Genomic DNA, 24,872 nt, shown 5'->3' with positions numbered 1-24,872 from the left:
AGAACCTCATTTTAGAATGGTCTCTTTTGCACTCTTGATCTGTTGATTGATGAACGCAAATGTCTTCAGCAACTCCAATTTAAATCCCAGACTTTCCTTATATATATTTAGTTTTTGATTTTCCGATGTCGGCTCTTTCTTCAACAAATTTCACACCTACCTCAATAAATTTATAAAATCAACGTTAATCCTTTTTAAATGGAGACTTTCTATATTAAAAGAAAAAATAATTTATCTGAAACTAATATATTTTGACTCTCTAATATGAAATGAGCTCGGGAGATACCATGGAATATCAAAACGAGTTTTGTCATATAGAGAGCATTCAATATGAGTTTGATTCCATCCTTGGTAGATTGAGTTCACCATTTATGAGATATATATCGATCAGTTAACTTTTTTTGCATATCATCTTAAAAAAGTTTTGATTTATAACAAGAGGTATCTCATTCTAAACATCATAATTAAGTTAAATGTTAAAATATTTTTTAAAGATACAAAATATATATATATTTTATCAAAAATTCAGTCTTAGGAAATCATAATTCCTATTATGTATGTATCATAATATTACATCCAATATTTCTATTAAATTCTTTTTTTCTTAAATTTTAAATGATTGTTGCTGCAAAATTAGGCACTTATTTAATAATAATATTTATCTGCAAAACTATGCATTTTTTTTTTGTTCATCCTTTCCAAGGAGGCTTACCATTATTAATCGAACGTTGCTGGTTTTTATTTTTACTTCCACTTGTATTCAATTTAGTTTTCGATAAAAGTTCATTTAAATTTTCAATATCTTCCGGTGATTTACTCAAAAGCTAAAAGGAAGATATTTTTGAGTTTCTTATTCAATTGAAAATCAAATTGAAAGTTTTTTACCAATTCAATGTAAGCCTGTAACCGATCCATATGCAATGGTTCTTCTGTTGTTTGATTATTTTGTTGTCGACTTGTTTTTGGTGTTTCAAATTGTTCATTTTCAGCTGTGCTCTGAACATTTTCTAATGAAACTGATTTATTTCCTAAAGCTTGTGGGTTTGAAGAATTCGGACTCGTTAGAATTTCTAATGCTTTCTGCCATTGAACTTCCATAACGCTATGTAGTTTTTCTGCAATATCAGCTCTGTAAAAAATATAGCATTTCGTAAAACTTTAAAATGAACAATCTGTTATATTACCTTCTTGTTTTGTAAGAACTAAGCTTAGCTTCTAGATCAGCGATTTTTTTCGATGCATTTGCTAATTGAATTCGATAGAGTTCTACTTCTTCTTCGTGTTTCTCTTGTAGTAAATTTAGTTCTTGTTCATTCTTTTCATTGATTAACTCCATTTGTTTCATTGCTCGTTCGGCAATTAAACGTTCTCGATCTCGTCCCTCTTGCTTAAGAGTTTCTTCAACTTTATCCAATTGACCTTGGAATTCTTTTAGTTTCTGAGCAACAACAATCTCAAGTTGTTGTTGGTAATGAAGCTTTAACCCCTGACGTTGACTTTCAAGCTTTTTTTGCAATATTCCCTAAAAAGTAATTTGTTTGTGAATCTTAATTTAACATTCAAAATGAATTTACTTCTTTTTCGGTCAATGAAGAAAGTTTTTCATTGAGAGACTTTTTCTGTTCTTCTAAGCTGTCTGCACGATTTTTGTGCTTTTGCATTAATTCTTGTGCTTGCTCTTTATAATTTTTTAGAGTTTCCAATTGGGTTTCCATTTCTTCACAACGGTTAGAAGCCTGTAAACGAATATCAGTAATATGTTGAGTACTAATATTTAAATTGTATTCATTTTTACCTTATCTGCTTTATGCTCAGCCTTCACAAGACGATCTTTCATTTTAGTTAGTTCAGTTGTAGAATACTCTTCAGACTTTTTACAGGAATGTAACATAATTTCTAGTTCCTCAATTTTCTTTTTATACGAACTGGTATTTTCTGACGTTTTTCTAAAATTATCATAAAAAAGGTTCACAGAAAATAATTTCTAAACGGAAAAAGAACTTCGTGTTGATCCATCATTTCTCTCAGTATTTTTGATGTTTGACCGTTTCTAATAATCATAAAATGGTCTAATTGGTAGCAAAGAACTAAAATTTGGAATTTCGCACTAAACCTTCCAAAAAACTGGTGTGTCAGCGTGTTTAGGCTTTTTGAGCTTTACGCTCTTTTTGTAAAAACATGAAGTTTTCTTCACAACCCTTTTAACATTACCAAATCTAGGTAACGCACAGAAATTATAATGTATGGGTTATCAAAACGCATTATTTGACAGTCGTAACCGCAGCGGTTTTGAGGATCTAGAAAATACACTAGCCCAAAAAATTAAAGGAACAAACAAAAATTCTTGATTTTCGATAGGTTGCATCTCAGTGAATATTTGCACAGAAGAATTATTGCACAATGATAAAACAAAAAACATGTGAAAACTAACTTTTCTAGTTAAAAGATTTATGTAAGTATTAAATATTTTTCTTTTAAATGGCATAATCGCACATTATTTTTTTTGTAGAAAAGCCATTTAGCTTCAATTTTCTTATGATTTTTTTTAGACTGGAAAATCGGCCATCAAAGCAAAAACCATAATACCTGACTTTAACTATCAATACCTTAATAACGGATAACTTCATAGAAAACTCAAGGATGCATTTAAAATCTCTATTTAATTCTTAACAAAGAAAATTTCTTTGAGTTTCCTTTGCTAGAATTTGATAGGTCTAAAGGATCGAACTTTTGAGGTAAAGTACAACACCAGATTTTTGCAATTGTAAATGGTTTAGTTCTTATCACTATTACATGAGTAAAATCAAATTCTATTGAGTTTATTTGATAAATATCGTTTAAATTTTAGATATACCAAAGAAAAATTAAAACCTTTTAATATAAGGAAAAGTTTCCAAAAATGGAATGATATGTTTTTTTTTTTCAAAATTTAACTTTTTTCGAAAACTTTTAATTTGTCTGCACCGCGAGTACCAGAAAATAGAAAAAGACATTTCGAGAAAGCTCTTGCGAAATTCTCAAAATATTTATGGTATTTGAGTTCATGGTTCATTATTTGGAATGAGGTGATGCCAGGTCAGGCAAAGTAATTCCTTCACTAAAATTAAGCAAACTCCTTTTTTGTATTATAATAAGTGAGCAGCTTGGGAGCTAGAGCTTATTTTCTTTGTAAAACAGTGAAAAAAAGAGATATTTGAAAGTTTGAGTGTCGGCCCTATTTAGCCTTATCATGCAGCTAGAATTTTGGCTATCTAAAAATCTACAAAGGCTGAAAATTTTATGGGGTTCCCCCGAATAGAATTCCTTAGTTAGCACTGGCGGAGAGTGGAGAAAAGATTCGATCACTAGCTATACGGACATACAGCAAAATCGTCCTGGTCAGAAAGCTTAAAATGCAGTGGAATAAATGGCTAGGAAATGTGGAACGTATGAATACCGATGGTAGACCTTATTTAAGGGGGCGCGCTCAGTTGGAAAGCAAGCTAGCGGGAGAGGCTTGATGACAGATCCACCATGGATTATGAACGCCATCTTAAGTAAATTATTATATGAACTACTTATGCATACATACTAACTAAACTTAAACAAGTATTGAACAAAATAATTAAAAACATGTTTTGTTTTTATACAAACCTAGAACAGTTTTGTAGTTCACTTTCCAATTTTTCATTTTTATCCTGAAATTTTGCTGCCAATCCTAATGCTTGCGCTAGTTCCTTCTGAACTAGTTCATACTTTCCAGCTAAACTTTGATGATCACTTTCTATCTTACTCACTGTGTCTTTCAGTCTTTTGATCTCTTGATTAAGACTGAAAATAAATATTATTTATTATCTTATAAGATAATGACTTATCTTCTAGTAACTTACCTATTATTCTCATTCTGAGCACTTCTCAATGCTTTATCTTTAGCTTTATCAACTTCCAAAGCCACAGAGATTTTTTGCTGATATTCCAGCAACTTACTCTGCAAAGATTGTATTGTTTTCTCTAAATGCATTCGACGATATTGTTCTTCTTTGAGAGTCAAGTTGCCGGGTGCATTTTTGCTCCACATTTCACTTAAACTAACAAGATTCTCATGAACCGGCGCCAGAGTTGGCAAAGGATCATGAAAAGTTCGATCTTCTGGCAATCGAACAAGAACATTTGGCAGAGAAGCCGTGTGTTCAACTTGGTGATGATCACGAATGCCATTTGCACTCCAAGACGAATGGTATTTCCTATCCTCTAAGAAATGATCAATTTCTTTAAGAACTCCATGATACTCTTCACCTCTTCGTGAATTCTCATGCAAGTGATCTTTTGGAGTTGAATGAGTAACTGTACTCACTCGTGGAACTGTCCTTTTCTCACCACCATTGTGATGAGTGCTATTGGATATTGTGGACAAGTCGGATGGTGGAGAGAAATTATTGTGCTCGATGTTTGTTAATCGAGCATTGATATTGGCCAATTCGATTTGTTGTGTGGTTGGAAGGAATTGATGATAGTTTGCTCCACTATTTGCGGATGGTGTTGGTGGTGGAAGTTGTTCCCATTTGGAGGATGACATGTTGCTGTTGCGACTGCTAATGTATTCGTCAGGAAAGCTATCATTCAGTCGGCTATTGGATAGAGTTGTTGATAGGAAAAAATCTGGTGGAATTAATAGCAAAATATCTGTATCATCTGAATCACTCATTTATACAAATATTGGAATAAATGTTTTTATTTTGGTTATTTTGCATTTCAGTGGTTATTTTTTATAAATAAAATCAACAACAAAGAAGACAAGAAAAGCACAACAAAATAAGAACATTTTTATTTGGGGTTCGTGTTGTGCCATAAACAAAAAATACCAAGACTGGAAAATTTCGTACGTCTTTCCCCGCAAAACCCTTTTGTGTACAGTGCTGTCTGTGAATATATGTGAAAGCCACCACGTTGGTAAATGACGTTAACATAAACAAAAAATACCAAGACTGGAAACTCGGCGGTCAACTGACGTTTGCCTACAAGCTGCGAGGTGTGGTGAATGTCGTGAACATATCGTTGTGTTCGTGTCAAATGTGTGGTGAATGTCGTGAACCTATAAATGTGTGCGTGTTAACGTCATTTACCAACGTGGTGGCTTTCACATATATTCACAGACAGCACTGTACACAAAAGGGTTTCGGGGGGAAAGACGTACGAAATTTTCCAGTCTTGGTATTTTTTGTTTATGGACGTTAACACGCACACATTTATAGATTCACGACATTCACCACACAGCGCACACGAACACAACGATAGGTTCACGACATTCACCATACCTCGCAGCTTGTAGGCAAACGTCAGTTGACCGCCGAGTTTCCAGTCTTGGTATTTTTTGTTTATGGTGTTGTGCATAAACAAAAAATACCAAGACTGGAAACTCGGCGGTCAACTGACGTTTGCCTACAAGCTGCGAGGTATGGTGAATGTCGTGAACCTATCGTTGTGTTCGTGTGCGCTGTGTGGTGAATGTCGTGAATCTATAAATGTGTGCGTGTTAACGTCATTTACCAACGTGGTGGCTTTCACATATATTCACAGACAGCACTGTACACAAAAGGGTTTTGCGGGGAAAGACGTACGAAATTTTCCAGTCTTGGTATTTTTTGTTTATGGTGTTGTGCATTTGGCGTTTCTATAAAAAGAACAGGGCTGTTATATGGAAAAATAACACAGTTTTCCAGTTGTTCTAAAACTTTTAATAAAAGTCCTGGATTTATTGTCGTTTTCCAATTGAAACTGAGAGTCTAATCCGAAAATAAAAAAAAAGCATTTCGTGATCGCAATTCTCAAGATCTAGATTCGACGATTTTTCTAGTGACACAAATACACATTTTGGTAGGAATAGCCTGTTTTCACTTGAGCCCAAATGAGATAATTACGCAATTTTCCTCATTTCGAATGTCAAACTCCATAGAAAAAAAAATTGAATTTGAAATCTGAACTGACCTCATTTGCGAAATTATCTCATTGGGATCTAGTGAAAACAGACTGATGGGTTCCCCTTTGAATTTATAGGTGGTGTCGGCTGTAAATTCTTCAGAGGAATTTTGTCATTGGAAATCAATTTAGAATAAAAAATATTTTCAGGAAGTCCAAATTCCTCTAGATATTCACTATAGGGCCCAATGCTATTGAGGGAAGTGAGAAGATTGAATTAATTTTTTTCGATATTTCGTTCAGTTTTCGAAATATAAGTAGACAGTACGAACATCAAGCTAAATTTTAGTTCCCATACAAAATTCTCCTCAAAATTTAGCCAAGCTAAAATTTATTCAAGAATTTCAGCCGAATTTCGCTCAATCCAGATAAAAAAACACATATTCGTATAAGAGAAAACAAAAATAAGAAACATTAAATTCGTTCTTCAAACGAAAACCACATCCTATAGCCGAAAACCGGTTTTTGGAAAAACCGGTTTTCGGTTTTTTGCACAAGATTGGAGAGAAAGGAGAGAAAAAAAAATATGAATCAAATTTTACCAAAAAAAAGCAACTCTTAGAAGAAAATCCCTAAGCTAAGTATTTGGGAACCGACATTTCTTAGTTTGATTTTCTTATAAGAGTTCTAAACTGGTGAGTTGGAGAGGGAATGAAAGTCTTTTGAGAGTTTTTTTTTTGTCTCGCTCGGTTTTTGTTTTTGTTCGACTTTTTTCAGTCGGTTTTTTGAAAAAATATTATAATTTAATATCTATTTAGATAAACAAACAAAATTTCGCGTTAGTTCAATATTATTTTAAAATGACCTTTTTATCACTGCTCTCTATATGGACAAGCCCCAAAGTGGAACGGTTTGCTTCATATAATTTGGAAAGCGAAAGAATTTGTACTGAATTTGTGGTACATTTTCTTTCGTTTTTCAAAAACAATTGATCGTTTTCGAAAAACGCGGTTTTCACAGTTGTCAGAAATTTAAAAACTGTTCTATGGGAGCTACAGTTATAAAAATCTTTTTATCAAAAGGTATCAAAAACATTTGAGGACTTTTTAAGAAAAAAAAAGATATTTTTGTACTTTAAATACTTCTATAAATGTTTTAAAAAAATTTTTATATCAAAACAAATGTCTGTTAAAATTTAATTTGTATAATTTTTATAAGAAAAGAGATACGAATTAAATCATTAATTTATTGTTAGTATTTTTGGTAGGTATAACTATAAATTTATTAATGTATTTTAGTATTAAACGCATGTTTTTATTAGGTGTGTTTTTTTGTTTATCTATATAGATTTTGTGCAAAAAAACGACATCGGGATTTTTGAAATCCATGCAAACATTTGGCACCACTGTACATATACTTTGGCAGCTGTCTGCCAAAAATGTTGCTTTTTTTGTTTTTTTATTTTAACTCCGAAGTGGGAAGGCCATTACATCCATGTTGGATGCAAACAAAAATTTTCATATGGCCATGGCATCCATGTTGGATTCAAAAAAATTGTTTTTTTCACAAAAACCAAAAATTATCTGTATATTCTTAGCTACATTTTAAGACCATGACCATTAACATTAGTTGCGTCGTTCTTGTGTTATAAGCGTTTGAAGGTAGCCATATTGAATTTTTTTTCGATTTTTTAAAAATCAAACGTGAAAGCTTTTTTATTTTTATTTCTAATTTTTCGAAAAAACTTTGGTAATTTTATATACATATCTGTTCAACAATCTTATCAGGATCCATTTAAGACTTTTATCTGAAAAGTGCATTGCGTATATCTCGAGATATTAACATTTCAATGCAACCATGTCAAACAAATTTTTGATTATTTTTTTCTATGAGAGTTTTTTTCAAACCTCGTTTTCTCCGCTTTTTTTTTTGTTAATATTTTCAGATATTTTTGTATGAACACAACAAATAAAGTACCTTGGCACTACTGTTTTTATCGAGAGAAAGTAAAATCTGGATAATTATCTGGATTTTTCAAAAATCTATACAGATAAAGTTTTTGTTGTTTTTAACACGTAAATTGTTTTGATTTCAAAAATCTCGATGTCGTTTTTTTGCACAAAATCTATATAGATAAACAAAAAAACACACCTATTACTAGATCCTGATGATGAGGCAAAAAAGCCCTCGAAATATATCGATACAATAAAAATAAAAATTGCGTTTTTAATGGAATTAAAGAAGCAAAACAAAAAGGTAAAATAAAAAAAAAAAACTTTTACCAAATTGGTATACCTATTAGAGGTACCGTTATTGTTTTGCATAAATATCATCGTAATATCATGTGTGATTGTTGTATCAACTTTTAAAATTAAACGAAATTTTGAACACTCAGTTTTGGAAAAATTTGTATATACACCAGTCTTGCAATGGAGGTTCGAAATTGTGTCATGCTTTCAGTATTGATAATCGGTCCTATCTCGAATTCCTTTCGTATTTGAAATTTGCTGCGACTCCCGAAAAAACAATCACAGAATCCGTTCCTAATGGAAAATTTCATAATAAATCGTCACTACGATCGGATTTTGTGATTAAGTTTTTTTGAGAGTCGTAGAAAATTCTCGATACGAATTATCGAAAACGAATAAAACATAAAACTTTAAATTTCAATCATATGATCAAAAATTCACATAAAATGAATGGAATTCGTAAGTGAGATAAAAGACTGTTTCGAATATTTTGAAATGTAAAAAAAATTAAACTCAATTGAATGAAATGAGATAACAGATAAGTTCATTTCATAATTCTCAATTAAAGTTCAGAGAAAATAGTCCCCCTAAAAATAAAACTCTTTTTAAATGGTATTGAAAATAAATAGGCATTTTACTTTTATTAAATCATTCAATTAGTTTTCTATTTTTTTTTTTATATAAACCTTCAATCGAAGCACCGTTATACCTAAAGAAATATAATAATAATAACCGTAAATGTTTTAGTTTTTTATGTATAATCTTAAAAACTATCTCTATTTTTATAAAATAAAAAAAGAAAAAAAAAAAACAAATAAAATAAAATACAAATTCTCTTTACCATTACTAAAATTATTAAAAAAAAAAACTAAAAACAAAAAAATTATCCTTGTGTATAAAAAAGACAATAAACAATAAGTTCGTGTATATACCTAAGTGCAAGTTTAGTAAAAAATAAATCATAATTTTTTTGTTTTTTTTTTTTCTAACACAATAGTGCATATATGTATTTATGTTGAAAATCTACATTTTTTGTTCGTAGTTAATTATTTTATTATTATTTGTTTGTTTTTTTTGTTCTTTTTCTTCTTTCTAGAAAAATTTGGTAAATTATAAATTTTATAGTTAACAAAAAAACATTTAGGTTCTTATACAAAAGAAATGTGGTTTGTTTTTAATAAAAAAAATACATATTTTTCTTTGAAATTAAATGTCTTAAACTTAATAGATTTGAACTGATATTTACTGATAACTAGAGAAACAAAATAATCACATTCAACATTATTTAACACAACCAAGTAAAAAAATATTTAAATAAAGCAAACAAAAATTAAAAAATTATGTATTTTAAACTTTAAATCGAGTTTGAAGAAGAGTATGAAATCTTTTTTTCTAAAAAAAAAATAAAAATATTTGTGTAGAGAAAGTTATACTAGATAGATAAGAGAGAACGATAAGTTATTTTAAAAAAAATCACAGTTAGTGATAAATCGAATGGAAAGTTTTTGAACTGTATAGATAAATAGTTTTCATTTTTTTTTTTTTGTTAATTAGTAAGAAGGAGAAAAGGATTGAAAGAGATCATATGTATTAAAAATATTTCATCATCATTATCAGAAAGTCTGTCCTAATCAAGTATTTTATCACACTGGAAAACTATTGATATACTCAGGAATGCAAATTCATTATTCCTTGTATGTAGATTGACCAAGGAATGGAACAATCACATCGATCATATTTGGATAAACTAGATATTTGTTGACTTCCTCACAGAGTTTGCTCTCAATTACTTTGGTAATGACACTCCAATCGAAGGTGTGATCACCAACAGTTGGGGTCGCTGATATCCATAGTCTCGGTGGTCCACGGAAACTACAAAAAAAAAGAGTTAAATTATTGATTATTGACTATCAATATGCATTAAATTGAAAAACTTACGCCAACCAGATACGATCTGATGGTGGCGGTGGAATGTTAATTGTTACTCGCCCAACCAGACCTTTCAAATCCACGCGTAAAGTAATATTTGTGCTCATGTTTTCCATTGCTTTTTGAACGTATGACAACTCAGTGGCATACTGGAAGAGATTGGAAGCAGCAATACGATCGACAATTTTGAATAAACGTTTTGCATTGCCAGGTGAAGAATTAAAAAATTGAGTGCTTCAAAAACAGAAATCCATAAATACATCATATTTGCTAAAAAAAAAATCAAAATCTTACTCTGAAGAAGCATTTTCCAATGATCCAATAGTTGGACTACCAGTTTCAGAGCTTGAAGCACCACTACTTTCGGCATCACTGTCATAGATAGCACAATTGGTTAGAACTTCATCAATAAGCTGATCGGTATTGCTAGCAGCTAGCTCAGCTTCGGCAAGTGTTGGTGGCGGTGAACTGCCCATTGGTGGGATACCATTTAGTGGTGATGATCCAATTGGATCAGTTGTAGTTGAAACAACAACTTTTGTATGCTGTCGCTTTAATCGGAGCAAATTAAGTTTAGTTGTTATTGTCATGTGCATAAGGCCTTCGTATGTTAAATCGGCATCAATCCATGTACCACGTTCATCAATAACCGGTTGCGAGACACGATGTATCAATGGTGGGGTATCACCCAAAAATATTTGAGTTATTGATACATCTTCCATAAAACCAGGGAGCTATAATAGTAATCATATATCATACAAAAAATTGACTTATAGAAATTAATATATGAATCCTTACCTTAATGGAACTCAATTTTTTTTGAAGAAAATCTTGAATTTTACTCAAAAGTATTGGATCATTTAAACAACTGAAGAGAACACGTCCAACTAGTACATTGGCCCATACTACACTACCGCATGGGCCAAGGAACAAAGATTGATCAATTCCTTTCCATAGTTCATCTTCTTGGCGTTTTTCACGACGATTCTGTAGAAAGATTTAAAATGTATTAAAAAATAAAACAAATTGTAAGTGTTTGATCATATTTTATTGAAAAACTATTAAAGAGTAATTAAAGGGCCAAGACTTAAAAAAAATCGTAGTTACATAAAATGAGATCTTCAGATAGTACAGAGTAATCTGTATGTTCCAAAAAAGCCAGATTCTAGAATCAGGAAAAATTAATTCAAGAATTTTATAATTGAATTCGACGAGAATTTCAATTTCTCAAAATTCTGTTTTTGTCTTTTTTGATAGTAGTTAAGTTGTTGAATTGGTAAGCGAAGTTTCCATACATTTTTCTGTTACCAAAGATGCATTTTGAACAAAAAAAAAAGATAAAATATAACTCAGGATTAAACGATCTACAAAAGTGGCTAGTGGCTGTAACTTACACCGGTGAAGCAGGACAGGTCACAAAAGACAATTTTTTCATCGGTTTAAATTACAGTTACGTAGATCGTATTTAAACTGTGTAATTTTCTTGTTGAAATAGCAGAAATTACGAGGTTCGAGGTTAAATTGAAAAGATTTTGTTTTTCCGTTTATTTATTTTAACACTGACGACAAAGAATTGCTCAATTATTTCAATTGCAAGTGTTATTTAATTTCGATTTGGATGAGTTGGCACCAAGGCCTTAGTTGAAATTCGTATCATTTGCATGTTGTGCAAATGCACTGTGGTGTATACGTGCTCTATTTTGTATTTTGTATCCAATTTGTGTGTAAATCTGAATATTATTTTGATGCAGGAACATCATCAACAAAGTAAAATAAATAAATTTTTAAAGAAATAAAATTATGAAGCACAAGCTGCATTTTTGCTGTGGATATTTTTAATACATATTATAGCCACAAAAATTAAATTTGTAGCGCTTGAGAAACTTTCGGTGTCACTTCTTATAATTCAATGGTTAAAAACTTTTAAAAAATAAAAACTCAAGTATACGTATTTTAAATGGCAAATCTTCACACGTGGGGGCGGGTATGTATTTAATATTAAGGGCTTATATTTTAAGGGAAATTTTTTCTGAGTATTTTAGACAAGGAGGTGAAAAAAAAAATAGTCGTTAAAAAATTAAATTAAATCTATAAAATAAATAAAAATTATAAATTAAATTAAAAACTAAATAAATGATAAATAAACAACATACTTTGGTTGGGGTTTTTTGTTTCTTCAAATTTGGAGCTTTAAAAACTGGAATGCGTGTTTGATTACAAGCTTTCTACAAATAAATTAATTTAACAAAAAAGAATAAAAAATAAGCAAACAAAATCAAAGAAAACAAACAAAACAAAAATAAGATTAAACAATTACCTGATAACGTGACATAAATCGAATATATTCAATTGGATTGCGTGCTGCACATGTGCTTATAAGTAAACCTTCATAAGTTTCATCACCACAAGATCCTTGCGAATCATTGGGAATTTTTTCCCAATCTGTTGATTCAGCATCAGTTGATTCAGCTTTGTCTGTGGGCGCTGAATTACGTTTTTTAGGTTTGTCAGATTTATCCAGCAGCTTCTCTGATTTTGTTAAATTGTCATTATTTGTATTTGAATCGTCAGCTACAGATGTATCTTCTTTGTTCTAAGTACAACAAATATTGAAAAATACAAAATTAAGATTTAAAAGATTTCTGATAAAGCAATTTGAAGGTTTTGAGAAAAATAAGGTCACAATTTAAAAAAATACAACTTTCGGGTGCGATAGCTTTCTTTCACATTTTTTCTTCAACTAATATTTCATTAATTCAAATTTGTTTAGGGTCAGTCAGAAACGTTTTGTTTTCAACAAACACATTTTTTGAAATTTGGGAACTATCAACTTAACGTATTTTATATTGTGACGAAACTATTAGTTGTTGCTATAAGGGAAAATTAATTGAGAAATAACCTTTTGAGTTTCTGGTAATATTGCAGCTGCTTTAGCAGCAGCTTTTATATCAGCTTCTGATACCATAACAACATTTGGCAAATGAAGATCCTGATCATTGATATCACCCACACTGGCTGCCACAAATCGTCTATACCTGTTAATAACATTTTTGATAAATTAAAAACAAAATTCAATTTTACTATAAATCAAGTCATGTTACCAATCTTCTTTTTCACGATCTCCTCGAGCAAATAGTAAAATTCTTGTTTCATCTCCACAAGGCACTGTCACCTCGGTCAACTCAAGATCTGGGACATTCTCTTGTAATCCCTGTAACTGTAAATCAAACCAAACTCAAAATATAAATAAATTCAATATATTTCTCAAAGATCTCACATCAGCATTTAGAACTGTAGCTGCAAAGTCTAAATCATTTTCTGGTTCAGTTTGACCATTTCTCTCAGAACGGTCATCAATCGATTCGATAGAATTTTGATGTGGAATGCTAGCTGGCGCCAAAGAACTGTCTTTGCCATCAGAACTTTTATTCGATTTAGTTTCCAAGAGTTTCTCATCCAAACTCTTGCTGCTTGAAGGACGCTTAAGTGGCTTTTCTTCTTTGTTATTAACAAAGGTAAATGTATCTTCCGAAGACTGTCCATCGGTGTTTTTAATTATCAATTGCATTGGATACTTTCGACTGAAATATCTCTTTCTTGCCAGACCCCTTGGCAACATTTCAATACGACAACCAAGCAAGTTGAAAGTTCGATGGCGAGTGAAAGTGATAGTTTTCCTATCAATAGCCGGCTCATTCCACATCTGACGTTTGGATACATGAGCTGTTGTATTGGAGATTCTTAACATGGATCCTAGAAACATAAAAGTTAATAAATAAGTGGTTTTTATTGAGCATCCAAAACTTACCATCAAGCTTAACATAAACCGATTTGGTCATGGAAACATGAAAATTCCCTGGATCATAACTATGGATTTCATTCATCCATCCAGTATAAGTTTTTACAGTCTTGTGTTCTTCCACGGCAGGAATTTCACATATTGGCATATTTTTAAAGTCGGGAATTTTAAATGTAGACTTTTCGGGACCATGTGCCGAGACTCGCGCTACAACAACTTGCTGAGCATAATCAAAAATCGAGCTGAAAATCAGCATTACCAGGAGACATGAAAATACACCACGAGCAAAGTCCGGCATGGATGGAATGCAAAGAACAATTAAGAGCATTAAGAATGATAAAAATGGAATACTCTTTAAGCAAACATAAATAGTGTTTAGGTGGGGCTCTGGCTTTGGCACATCCGATCCTGATGAGGAATTATTGTTTCCTTCCACAGGCTTTAACTCATCTGTCCCCTGTATCTTTGTTGTAGAGCTTATATCACCACCTTCTCCGGATTTAGTAAAGCTTTCGATTGGAAGTTCCATAGAACGTTTCTCATGAGATTTATCAGATTCGGGGTTCTTAGTTAATTGAGTGGAAGAGCTTGTTGGAACAACTGGTGGAACCATATCCTCTAGCATCTCTACACCTGATTCGATTTCGACTTCTTTCTTGCCAGCAATTATGCCTTTCTTTTCAACAACTGGGGTTGTTGCTGACGGGTTAGCCGTAGCAGCTACTGCTGCCTCAGCGCCCTCTACTACAGGCTTCTTGCGTTTTCTTAAGAAAGTACTCCGAAGAGATTGACTTGCAGTTGTTGCTGGGGTTCCACCACGATTTGGACTGGGGTCTTTTTTGACACTACCAACGCTACTAGCGCTTCCACTGTTACTACTATTAACTGTTAAAGAAGCTTTTGTTACAGGAATAGGAGCTGGTTGGGTTCGAGATTTGACTTTGGATTTTAAGTGAGCTAATGAGCGCTGTATGCGTGATCGCTCAACATCGCCTTCAAGTAGGATATCAGGTTCAATGTCAGAATCTGAATCACACTTGAAGGCTTCCAATGATAGTTCATCACTAATTGAACTGTTTATTGTGGCATTATCTTGATCTGAATCGGGATCATCTGCTGAAATGAAATTTAATTCAAAATTGATAGACTTAAGGGTAAGACAGTATATAGGGTTACCTTTTGCTAAAAGTGGATTTGTAGTTTTGGATGATTTTATATCTTCCATAGCCTGAGATACTTTTCCTTTAATTAATTTCCATGTTCCAACTGAATTTGATTCGCTTGATGACAATGTTGTCATTGCAGTTGCTGCAGCACTATTTGGTCCTTCTATGCTTCCAGATCTATGCATGGAAATTAATAAATATTTACCAAACATAATTATGGTCACTTAAATAAAACAAAGTTAGATAACCATATAAATTAGTAATTATTAAATTTTTCACTCAGTCGCACGCGTTCTTTCTTTCATATTTTGGTTTGGACTTCTTACCTACAGTAGCTATAAAGTTGCGAAAATTTTAAAATCAAACACATGTATTCAACACATCGTAGTTGAGAAAGATATCGAAAAAATTAAAATAGCTTTTTTGTTGGTAAAATTATGCTTAAGATTAGTCATGATTAAAGAAATTCGTATGTACTTTGATAAGGTTTTAAGGCAGTATCTTATCTTAAGTGGAAGTTGTTTATTTAAAAAATAAGGAACGTGACAAAAAATATGATTACGTTTCTGTTTGTTAGTTTGTTTATTATTTTTTGTGACGAGTCACGAATGCAAAATAAAATGTTTTCCGAAATCTTCAAATTTTATCTGTCTTTCATTTTTTGCATCAACTTCCTTAACCCTTTGAGTGCGAAGCTTTTAAGTGCCATGATATTTCATATTGACTGTCGCACAAAAACGTACGACATGGCAGCCAAAGCCTTACACTTGAAAAACCTAAATCGATAACATTACCGTGATCGTTTGAAAATCAGAATTGTAAGATCAATAAAATTCCCAGGCTTTGATTTCAATTCATTAACAAATTTATTTTGAACTTGGAAACTATTATATGAAAAGTGATGTATGTATGTTAAAAGAAAATGATTTAAATTCATATCTTAAAGAAGATTAAAAATTTTCTGTACGATGATTCATTTTTAAAATATTGCTTTAAAATGAGAGAAGCTGCACAAGCTCCTTAGAAACTGTGATTTTCGTCAAATTTGTTCAGACCATATTTCGGATTCCGGAGGAACAGTTTTTCATGTTCGATTTATATTTTCTTGCTAAAACTTTTTTAACTTTTTCATGAAAACTATTTCGTTTGAGAAGTTTTCCGGATGAAACTGAAACGGTTTTCATTTTGATGCAATTAAATTAAAAACAAAATTTCTTTATGTTCTCCCACAGAACTTTTCGAATTTTGACTTTTTTTTAACGACCGAGATTTAATGGAAATCAATATAACAGCTAAACAAATTTAATTTGGCTTGCTGTAGCTGCTTCTACTTTAATTTGAACGTGTTAACTGAATACACTATACAATCGTTATCGTTAGCAAAATCGAAGTAAAGACCTCGACGGTATTAAAATAGGCCAATCTGCAATGTATTAATATGAGCGATTGGCCTTTTTTGCACAACACCATCGGACAGAATGAGAGGGATTTTAATCTATGCACCAATTTTTTTGCATAGCAAAAATTGAAATTGGTACACTAATGGGTCAATAATACAAAAGCAACTGCTGGATGAAGGTGGAACAGCGACAAATTGATTTAAGTTTAGTTTGACATATTTCCTTCGTCATGGAACCCTTTTTTCACTAGTTCTCAACGACAAGAAAACCTTTTAAAAATATCTCTTTCGCACTATTATTTTACACACCACTGTTGATGTATTTGTATAGCATGTGGTCATAAAGACTTAAAAAAAAATATCAAGATAAATAAATTAGTTTCAGCAGTGTGTATGGCGTATACGTAACATTTTTTTCTATTGAAAAGTATATAAAAATAAGTATATAAAAATTTCTATTGATAAATAAATTAATCAATTTAATTATTGTTTGTATTCAAAAAGTAGTGAAATAATTTAAAGCTGTAAAAATGTCAATGTTAGGGAGGGAGTGGGTTAAAATTCTGACTTTAAAATTCATGTTTTTAAAATTCTGCTTTTTTAACGAAAATTCAAAATTCTTTTTTGCTATTGAATTTCAAAATTCTGCAGTTTTGTAAAACAGAAGTTTGAATAGCAGAATTTTATTAAACAGAATTTTGCAAGTAGAATTTTGAAAAAGACTTTTGACCGCGTAGAATTTCGACTCAACCTTCGGGTTCGCCTAGACCCATCAGCTCCGAATTTGATGATATATTTTGTTTTAAGTCGGTAATTAAAAATTCTTTAAATTTTATAGTTCAACGATTCCGCTGTTAGGTATCCTGTCAGTTGATTGAGGCGAAAAAAAGATTACGAATCATAAACGATCGATTTCATATTCCATAAAAAAGCTATAGAATTTGGTTAAGGCCAGTTTCCATAAAAAAAGCTAGAAGACATCTAAGTTTTTAAGACAGCAGATCAATCATAGCTTTTTAACCAACATAATAAAACAACAGCTTGTAAAGTTATTTCAGAAAAAAATTTATTTAAGTTTAAGATATTTTTTCAATTCTTTTTTTTTTTTGTTTTTTTTTTGGTATAAGTAAATGTTACAAAGTTTATTTTTTTTTTTTTTGCATTTTAATATTTATTTTTTTTCATATAATTTTGTTAAGTATGTCATTTTTTCTTAGTTAAAAAAAAACTTTTTTTTTAATTACTTTTGGTTTTTATATTGATCTTTTTGTTAAAAAGTTTATTCAACAGAATATCTATTGAGGAATCGATTTGCATTTCCTCGCGAAACGAATTCATATTTTTTTCTTTTCTTTTCTTTTATTTATTTATTTATTTTTTTTTTTAATTTATCCTACGAACTATTTCGTAACTTGTTTTTATAATAAATAACGACTTAATGAAATAAAAAAAAAAACAAGAACTAAAGAAATAAATTAAGAAACTACAAAAAATGTTTTACATAATTTGTTTATTGTTGAGACTATAATTCAATTCAAAAAATAAATGAATATAGTTTATTTTAAAATTATTATTGAATTGTTTACATTTTTTTTTTAAATTTTATTTATTACTTTTTTTTTTAATAATATATATTTATTTTATGTATCGTATAAAATATTAAAATATTTTACTATTAAATATTTTGCTAAAAAAAGGAGATTTTAGGAAGAGGTATCTCAAGACCGGGAGAGGCTATAACGACAGGGATTTTTGTTACTTAGAAAAAAAAAATCAATCATATTATACATGAGTGTGTGTAAATACATAAACGAATAATCAAGATGCTAGGCTGTTTTATTTAATTATTTTATCAAGCGCTGGGTTTTTGGAATCTAATTCAATATAACATACAAAAGAGGTTATAGATTTTTTTCTGACGAATTTTATTTGAAAAAAGAAAACCTTTATATTTGCATATTTATATTGTTATTTTGTTGAAGGATATTATTTTAATTTTTTAAAACTTTTTTCGCATTGCGTCATAAGAGCGACAAATAGATTAAAAACGTTTTATAATTAGCACCAGACGCATATTTTGTTCTTTTTTATTAATTAAAAATCTAACTTTGATTGTATTTATAGGAAAAATACAAACATTTACGTGTTTTTTTTTCTTTTTGAATAAAAAAATTCAGCTCGAAAATATTTCAATATTTTTTTTTTTTTGTTTATTTTAATGTGAACATTAAAAACTAATTAGCTTTTGAATTTTATATTCACACCCATCACGGCGCCCTCTCCTTCCTTTTAATTTTTTTAGATTTTCTCATTTTTGTTTTGAATTAATTTTAGCTTTTAGTTTTAATTTAACTTTTTTTTTTGTTTTGTTAAGTTATATCAATTTGACTAATAAAAATTACTTTAAAAAAGAACACTACCTACATTTATGTTTTTTTTTTTTTTGTTTAAAAATTTCATTTTCAATTTCATTTTTTTTTTGTTTATTTAAAAAATTTGTACACTAACAGTCGCTAATAATGACGCAAATTAAAAAAATGCGTACATTTGAAAATTTCTATAAGGAAATAAAGTTTTTATTTTTTTTGTTCTTATTTAATGTTTTATTAATGAAGAACAATAAAACATACAAATGAAAATAAAATTAAAAAAAAAAAAAGATATTGTAACAAAAATATTTTGTATGACAATATTATGGTGTATGTGTGAGTGTTGTACCAATTGGAAATTTATTTTACTGTTTTTTTTGTTTTTAATTTTTTTGCTTCAATTAGGTGTTCTTTTAATTTATGTATTTTATTTTTATTTAGTTTTTGTAGGGAGGAAGATTTATTTATTAAATTTTCTTTTTGTTATTTTTAATTAATTTTTTTTTTATTGAATTTTTATTTAAAGAGATGGAGGATATTGGCTAGGTGAGAGCTAATTGTTTATTTTTTTCATTTTTGCTACGATTTAATTGTGTATTCATTTTTAATATTTTTTTTTCATTTTTGTTTTTTAAATATATATTTTATATAAATAGACTATTAAGGCAAGTATTCCACTAAAGTCAATTAATTATATGTATTATTCTTTTTTTTTTTTTGCTTACGTTCTGAATTGTTTTTTTTTTTTTTAATATTTTTAACCCTTTCTGGACGGTAGCCGTGCCTGTGTATGTGTGTTGTACAAAACAGCAGAAATGTCTGTCAGTATAATGGGCCGGGATGGTTTTTACTCAAAATTTATTTGTTATTTGTATACCAGTTGTTTTACGTGTTTTTCTTTCTTTTTTTTTAATTTTAAAGTTAATTAATTTACTTGACCATAGGTAGGCATGTGGAGTTTGTTTTGCAGTTTTAACCTCCACCCGTCTTGAAAGGATTAACGATTAGAAATAAAAATAAAAACTTCTAAGAAACAAATAAAAAAAAAAATTTAAACCTGATAGGGTGTCGTAGGATTTAAATTAAAACTTCTGGATGGTGTAGATTTTTTGTAGATTGTGTCAGGCAATATTTTGTTTTTTTATGTTACGACAACTGCTAGAATGTTGAATAAGAAGGAACGCACAAAGGACTTCTTTTGGACCAACGCTTATTTCGAAATTCCTTTTCAAGGTATTTCGACACATTACGTTTTTTAAAAACCTTCCACTATGTGTTAGCATATATTTCGGGCATCGCATGTCGCATCCCAATTCCGAATCGGTTCCGTATATCCGGAAAGTTTCGATTTACTTATATGGTACAATGCCCTAATCCGAACCATTAAGAAAAACCAAAAACCGATGTTTTTTTCTATATTTTAAAGTATTGAACAAAAATTACATTCCTGCATGCAAATTTGCTTTAAATCGGTTTATTTGTATATTTTTCGTTTTCAATATCCTTGCATGAAGTTTCAAGAGCTTTAATCTTAAAAATTATATACGAATGCATATACGGTTACTCCCTTTTTTTTCTTAAAGAGACAAAACGTTTATAGTTTTATCTACATAAAACGTGTAAAGAACTTCCAAGATTTTCTTTATAGTGTGTTTTTGTTTCTATTTTCTATTATGATTTTCGACGCACAATGATTCATTTTTTTCGGAAGCCTATCTGAATGCTTACCACGATACAAAAATCGCACATTTCGTAGAAATTGAAGAAAATTTGATTCAAATTTTAAATGAAACGCAAAAATGGTCAGGTAACTTAAAAAACATATTATCAAGTGCATATTTATGTAATTTAGCTTGATTTCAGACTGTATATAATACCTAAAAAAAATTGGATTCTTGTCAAAAGGGGAACGCTAAACAAAATAAGCGCTAAGAACTCGAGAATTTCTGAAATGAGGCTACAGATTTAACCAAAATATTATATCGCCGTAAATTAAGACAAACTTTCTATTGGCCCATAGTTTAGTCGGTCTCTTAATCAGTATGAAAATTTATGAAAGTGCGCACACGACAACGATTAAGTATCAAAAAGTTTGTTTGAAAGAAAAAAAAAAAAAAAAAAAAAAAAATAATTTATTGTGTCCATTGCGGTACTTTTGATATCCAAAACGCAAAACGAGCGACAAACGAAGAACAATCACTTTTGATCTGTGGGGCAAAGTTACCCCTGCAATGCAAAATAATCGTGATGTTACATACACTCAGAACTCAATCGTCTAGCGACAGCGGCTTCGCTGCGTTATTTATTGTTGTTTTGTTTTTATAATCTAGTTTAATTGGGATTTGACTAATGTATTAAAAATAGAAAGTACCCGATTTTATAATCGTTTTTTCTTAGACTACAAGGGAACGGCACAATCTAGACGCGACAGTTGACTTCATGAGTTCCAAAATATCAGACAACAAATCTTTATTCAAGTATATTATTTTAGAGAAGCATTTTATATTGATCATTTTACGTTTAATCTTTCTTAATCGAAACAACCATGCCCTCGACGCAGTCTATTTATTTTCATAAGAACGTCAAACTTTAAACATAAAATAAAATTAATAAACTATTATTTCAAAAAGATTCCTTTTGTTTTTTATTAAAATATAAAAAAAAAAACAATAATGCATAATATTTTAAGGGTCATCCAACAAAGTTTGAATAATGTATTTTTTTTTGTTTTAATTTAATTTGCTTTTTGAAAGCATTGCACTAATAAAAATATAATTTTATGTATATAATGATTCTCTTCTGACACAACCTACTTCTTCATTATAAATTAAAAAAAGGTGGTGTGCTCGATAGGTAGTATTAATATAATTATTTAAAATAAAAAACAAATCTGTGGCAATAAGGAAAAACAACATAAGTCAGGGGGAACATTCTATAAAAAACGAAACGAAAACGATCGTTCGTTTTTGAAAAACGAAAGAAAATTTGTGACAGATACAGAACAAATTCTTTCGTTTTTCAAGTTATATGAATCAAACCTTTCGCACACACGAAAACGTTTGTTCGTTTTCGCCATACAGAATCTCACCCCAGTTTTTACAACTTTTCAGGAGAGCGTTTTGAAAGTTTGGCTTCCCATAAGAAGTCAATGCTAATGTCATTTTTCTTGTACCTGTAATTCATAAGCCGCTTAAGATAAAAATATGAAAAAAATATGGTAGATAGAATCGCTTATTGTGCATCAGATTTTGTGAAAATCTCAATTTCGACATAAGTTGACTTATGTTGTTATTCCTTGTTGCCACAGAAATATCAAATTATAAAAAATAACACACAAATCATCTAATAAAAAAACAATAATGAATAAAAAATTTAAAAAAAAGCTACTCTAAATACAATGTATGTATATATGTAACAAGAAAACAAAATCTTATTTTTATTTTTTTCATGATCATGTTGTTGTTTGCATATATATTTTTTTGTTTAATTTTTTTCATGTTTTTAATACAAATTACAAAATTTTTTCTAATTTAATTTCATTAATATAACTACAGTTTTCATTTTTTTTTTGTTATTTCTTTTGTTTTAATATAATATTCTTTATATTTTTTAAATATATATTCATAAAAAAAAACAAGTAAAATTACTTAATTATGTTTTTAATTAATTTATATTGACAGGTGAAAAAAACGCTATATCATATTTTTTTTTCATAATTATTTTTATTGCACATACATTTATTTATTTTTTTAAACAATATTTGATTTTGTTTATTTTTGTATTAAAATGTTTTATGTTTTATTTTTATGTTCTTGCTTTTTATGATGACATATTTTTTTTTGTTATAATTATTTTTTTGTTTTGCGTTTAATTTTTTAAAAATCAATACAAAATGTCTATATATATATATAAAAAGTTGTCTAGTGTTTGTTATCTTTTTTTTGTTTTTTTTTTTTGGTTGCAATAGTTTACATTTATATTATGTATAATATATAGAAAAATAATAATAAAAACAATGTGTAAAAAAATTAATTAAAGTTCTTCTTTTTCTTGAATAAGAATATATTATGTTTTCTTATCGAATTTTATGATTTTGTTTTAAATAATTAGGAGAACAATAATAATAATAATTAGCTAATACTGAACACAAGCAGTAGGTAATTAGGGCTAATAAATTATTATTTTTTTTCTTGTTTGTTTTAATATAATTTTATATGAGTAAAAAAAAAACATTTTACATCATTCAAGCAATTTTTAATTAAATTGGGAGTGAGAGATAGATTGTGAGTTTCTTTTTTTTATATAAATTAAATCTAATAAAAGAATAATAAAACAAACATCTAGCACCAACTGCATATTGAACTAAAGAAAACAATAATAAGTTAAATAATCAAATTATTTAATAACAAATACATATTTAAAAAAACGAAAAAAAAAATTAATAAAAGTATATCAACTGACAAGATTGCACGTTGTTAGTTTTTTTTTTTTTTATTCTTTGGCTCTGCGAGATATGCTTTAGTGTGGATCTTTGATATTAAAAGTTTAAACAGAGGCATGTTGTGGAACTTAATCGAAAATAGAGGGTATATGGATCAATTTGGATGATTTTTTATGTTCTCAATGAACCTCAGCCAAAATCTCAAGGGCATGTAACATTTTTACTTTGTGGAACATATTTTTAGTTTTTGGATATTATAGTCATATTATATCGTAATCCATAAAGTTTTCAAGGCTATGTTTTTATTTCATCGTCATATTTTGAAAGCAAATATACAAAATGAGTTCCACAAATGTGATTCAAATATTTTTCTTGCTGAAAATCTTGACCCACAAAAATGGGGTAGTTTAATACCAGAAGATTTGTATGTCAACATTTCTAACCATTTCACATTCAAAACATGACATCGATCGATCCATAACCCTCTTATACCTTGAATTCACAATATGTTGATCAAATGCTTAGCAAACGTTGTAAATCAACACAGGTTCTGAACATTTAAACATTTCCACAATATTTAAGCTCAAGTATATCGGGCGGGAATGGTTATCTGTCCGCTACATTTATTTGGAACGTGTTTTGGCGGTGCTGATCAACATAGTGTAGATCCAGGGGCTAATCGTGCATCAGCTACATCAACGACTTTGATAGGATATATGTGTTCTATTGGATCTTCGATCACAAACAATATTTCCAAAGCTTCAATGGGGCGTAACTATTATTTTTTGGGGTCGTCAATGTAGTAAATGAATTGATGTACATAGCTTGATGAGAAACAGGCCCCAGTTTTACATTTATGTTAACCCTTCAAGGGGTATTTTGTGGAACCTAAGTTTTTTGATCCATTTGCGAGGATTTTTTCTCTTCTCAATTACAATATTATTTTTATTGTATTTATTGCACATAACTATTTCTAATATAATTAATTATAAATCTAATATGGGGGTAGCGTAAAATAAATAAATTGAATAATGATATTAATTAAACAAAAAAAAAAAAAAAACGAAAAAATATAAAAAAATCTATTCTCACAATCCACAAAACTCGCACTTTTGTTCTCAGAGGCGTAGAAATATTACAAAAAATTTGCTATGCGCTCTGGTTACTAGCTTGGTTAAGCAGGTGTAATGTTTTTTTTTTTGTTTTTGATATCTACTATAAGAGATTTTTGTTTTGTTTTATAATTTTGGAATTTGATTAAGTTTTGGTGTATGATGTGTGTATATGTGTGTGTGTTGGGTTGTTTGTTTATGTGTATTTTCTTTCTATAAACGTATGACTATTTTTTTTTTTTATATTTTTTTTTATGTTTTATGTTTAATGGTTATTGCGCTGTTTAATTAATTCGTTTCTTGGTTGGTAAAATGGTAACTTTTTTTTGTTTTTGTTTTGGTATTATTTTTTCTGTAGATATATATGTTATATATATATTTTTTAAATATAATTATTATCATGTTGAGAAGAGCGGATATTAAGCTAAAAAAAAATGTTGTTTTTTTTTTTCATTCTTTCTTATTTGTTGTTTTGCATCTTTCTACGTATATCTGCCTCTCGGGGGAAGCTAG

The 24,872-nt window shown here is 29.5% G+C and overlaps 2 protein-coding genes across 12 annotated transcripts in view; both read right to left on the bottom strand.

Moving 5' to 3' along the window:
• Positions 1–520: 520 nt before the first annotated feature.
• LOC129911783 (polyamine-modulated factor 1-binding protein 1) lies at positions 521–4,816 on the bottom strand. Its single transcript, XM_055989703.1, has 7 exons — positions 3,870–4,816; positions 3,634–3,810; positions 1,796–1,946; positions 1,575–1,736; positions 1,185–1,522; positions 886–1,129; positions 521–824 (listed from the first exon to the last, which is right to left on the bottom strand). Exons 1-7 carry the CDS (start codon positions 4,682–4,684, stop codon positions 690–692), a joined length of 2,022 nt encoding a protein of 673 aa, XP_055845678.1. The 5' UTR covers positions 4,685–4,816; the 3' UTR covers positions 521–689.
• A 4,414-nt stretch (positions 4,817–9,230) lies between these two features.
• Positions 9,231–24,872, bottom strand: part of LOC129908277 (uncharacterized) — a 28,866-nt gene continuing 13,224 nt past the window's right edge. For 5 of the 11 annotated variants that reach the window (XM_055984666.1, XM_055984668.1, XM_055984670.1 and 2 more), the window contains exons 5-15: positions 15,049–15,215; positions 13,882–14,988; positions 13,351–13,826; positions 13,175–13,290; positions 12,973–13,108; positions 12,391–12,666; positions 12,227–12,298; positions 10,872–11,060; positions 10,368–10,807; positions 10,083–10,307; positions 9,251–10,016 (exon numbers count right to left, since the gene is read on the bottom strand). In XM_055984666.1, the coding sequence (XP_055840641.1) occupies positions 9,830–10,016; positions 10,083–10,307; positions 10,368–10,807; positions 10,872–11,060; positions 12,227–12,298; positions 12,391–12,666; positions 12,973–13,108; positions 13,175–13,290; positions 13,351–13,826; positions 13,882–14,988; positions 15,049–15,215 (3,391 nt within the window). In that variant the 3' untranslated portion in view covers positions 9,251–9,829. Of the gene's footprint in view, positions 10,017–10,082; positions 10,308–10,367; positions 10,808–10,871; positions 11,061–12,226; positions 12,299–12,390; positions 12,667–12,972; positions 13,109–13,174; positions 13,291–13,350; positions 13,827–13,881; positions 14,989–15,048; positions 15,216–15,364; positions 16,445–24,872 lie in introns of those variants that run through there. The other 6 variants (XM_055984673.1, XM_055984677.1, XM_055984674.1 and 3 more) reach the window with 6 other exon arrangements.

Source organism: Episyrphus balteatus, chromosome 2 (genome assembly GCF_945859705.1).
Source record: "Episyrphus balteatus chromosome 2, idEpiBalt1.1, whole genome shotgun sequence".
NCBI classification, from domain to species: domain Eukaryota; kingdom Metazoa; phylum Arthropoda; class Insecta; order Diptera; family Syrphidae; genus Episyrphus; species Episyrphus balteatus.
Note: the sequence above shows the minus strand (reverse complement) of the source record. Positions and strands in the feature narration are given on the sequence as shown.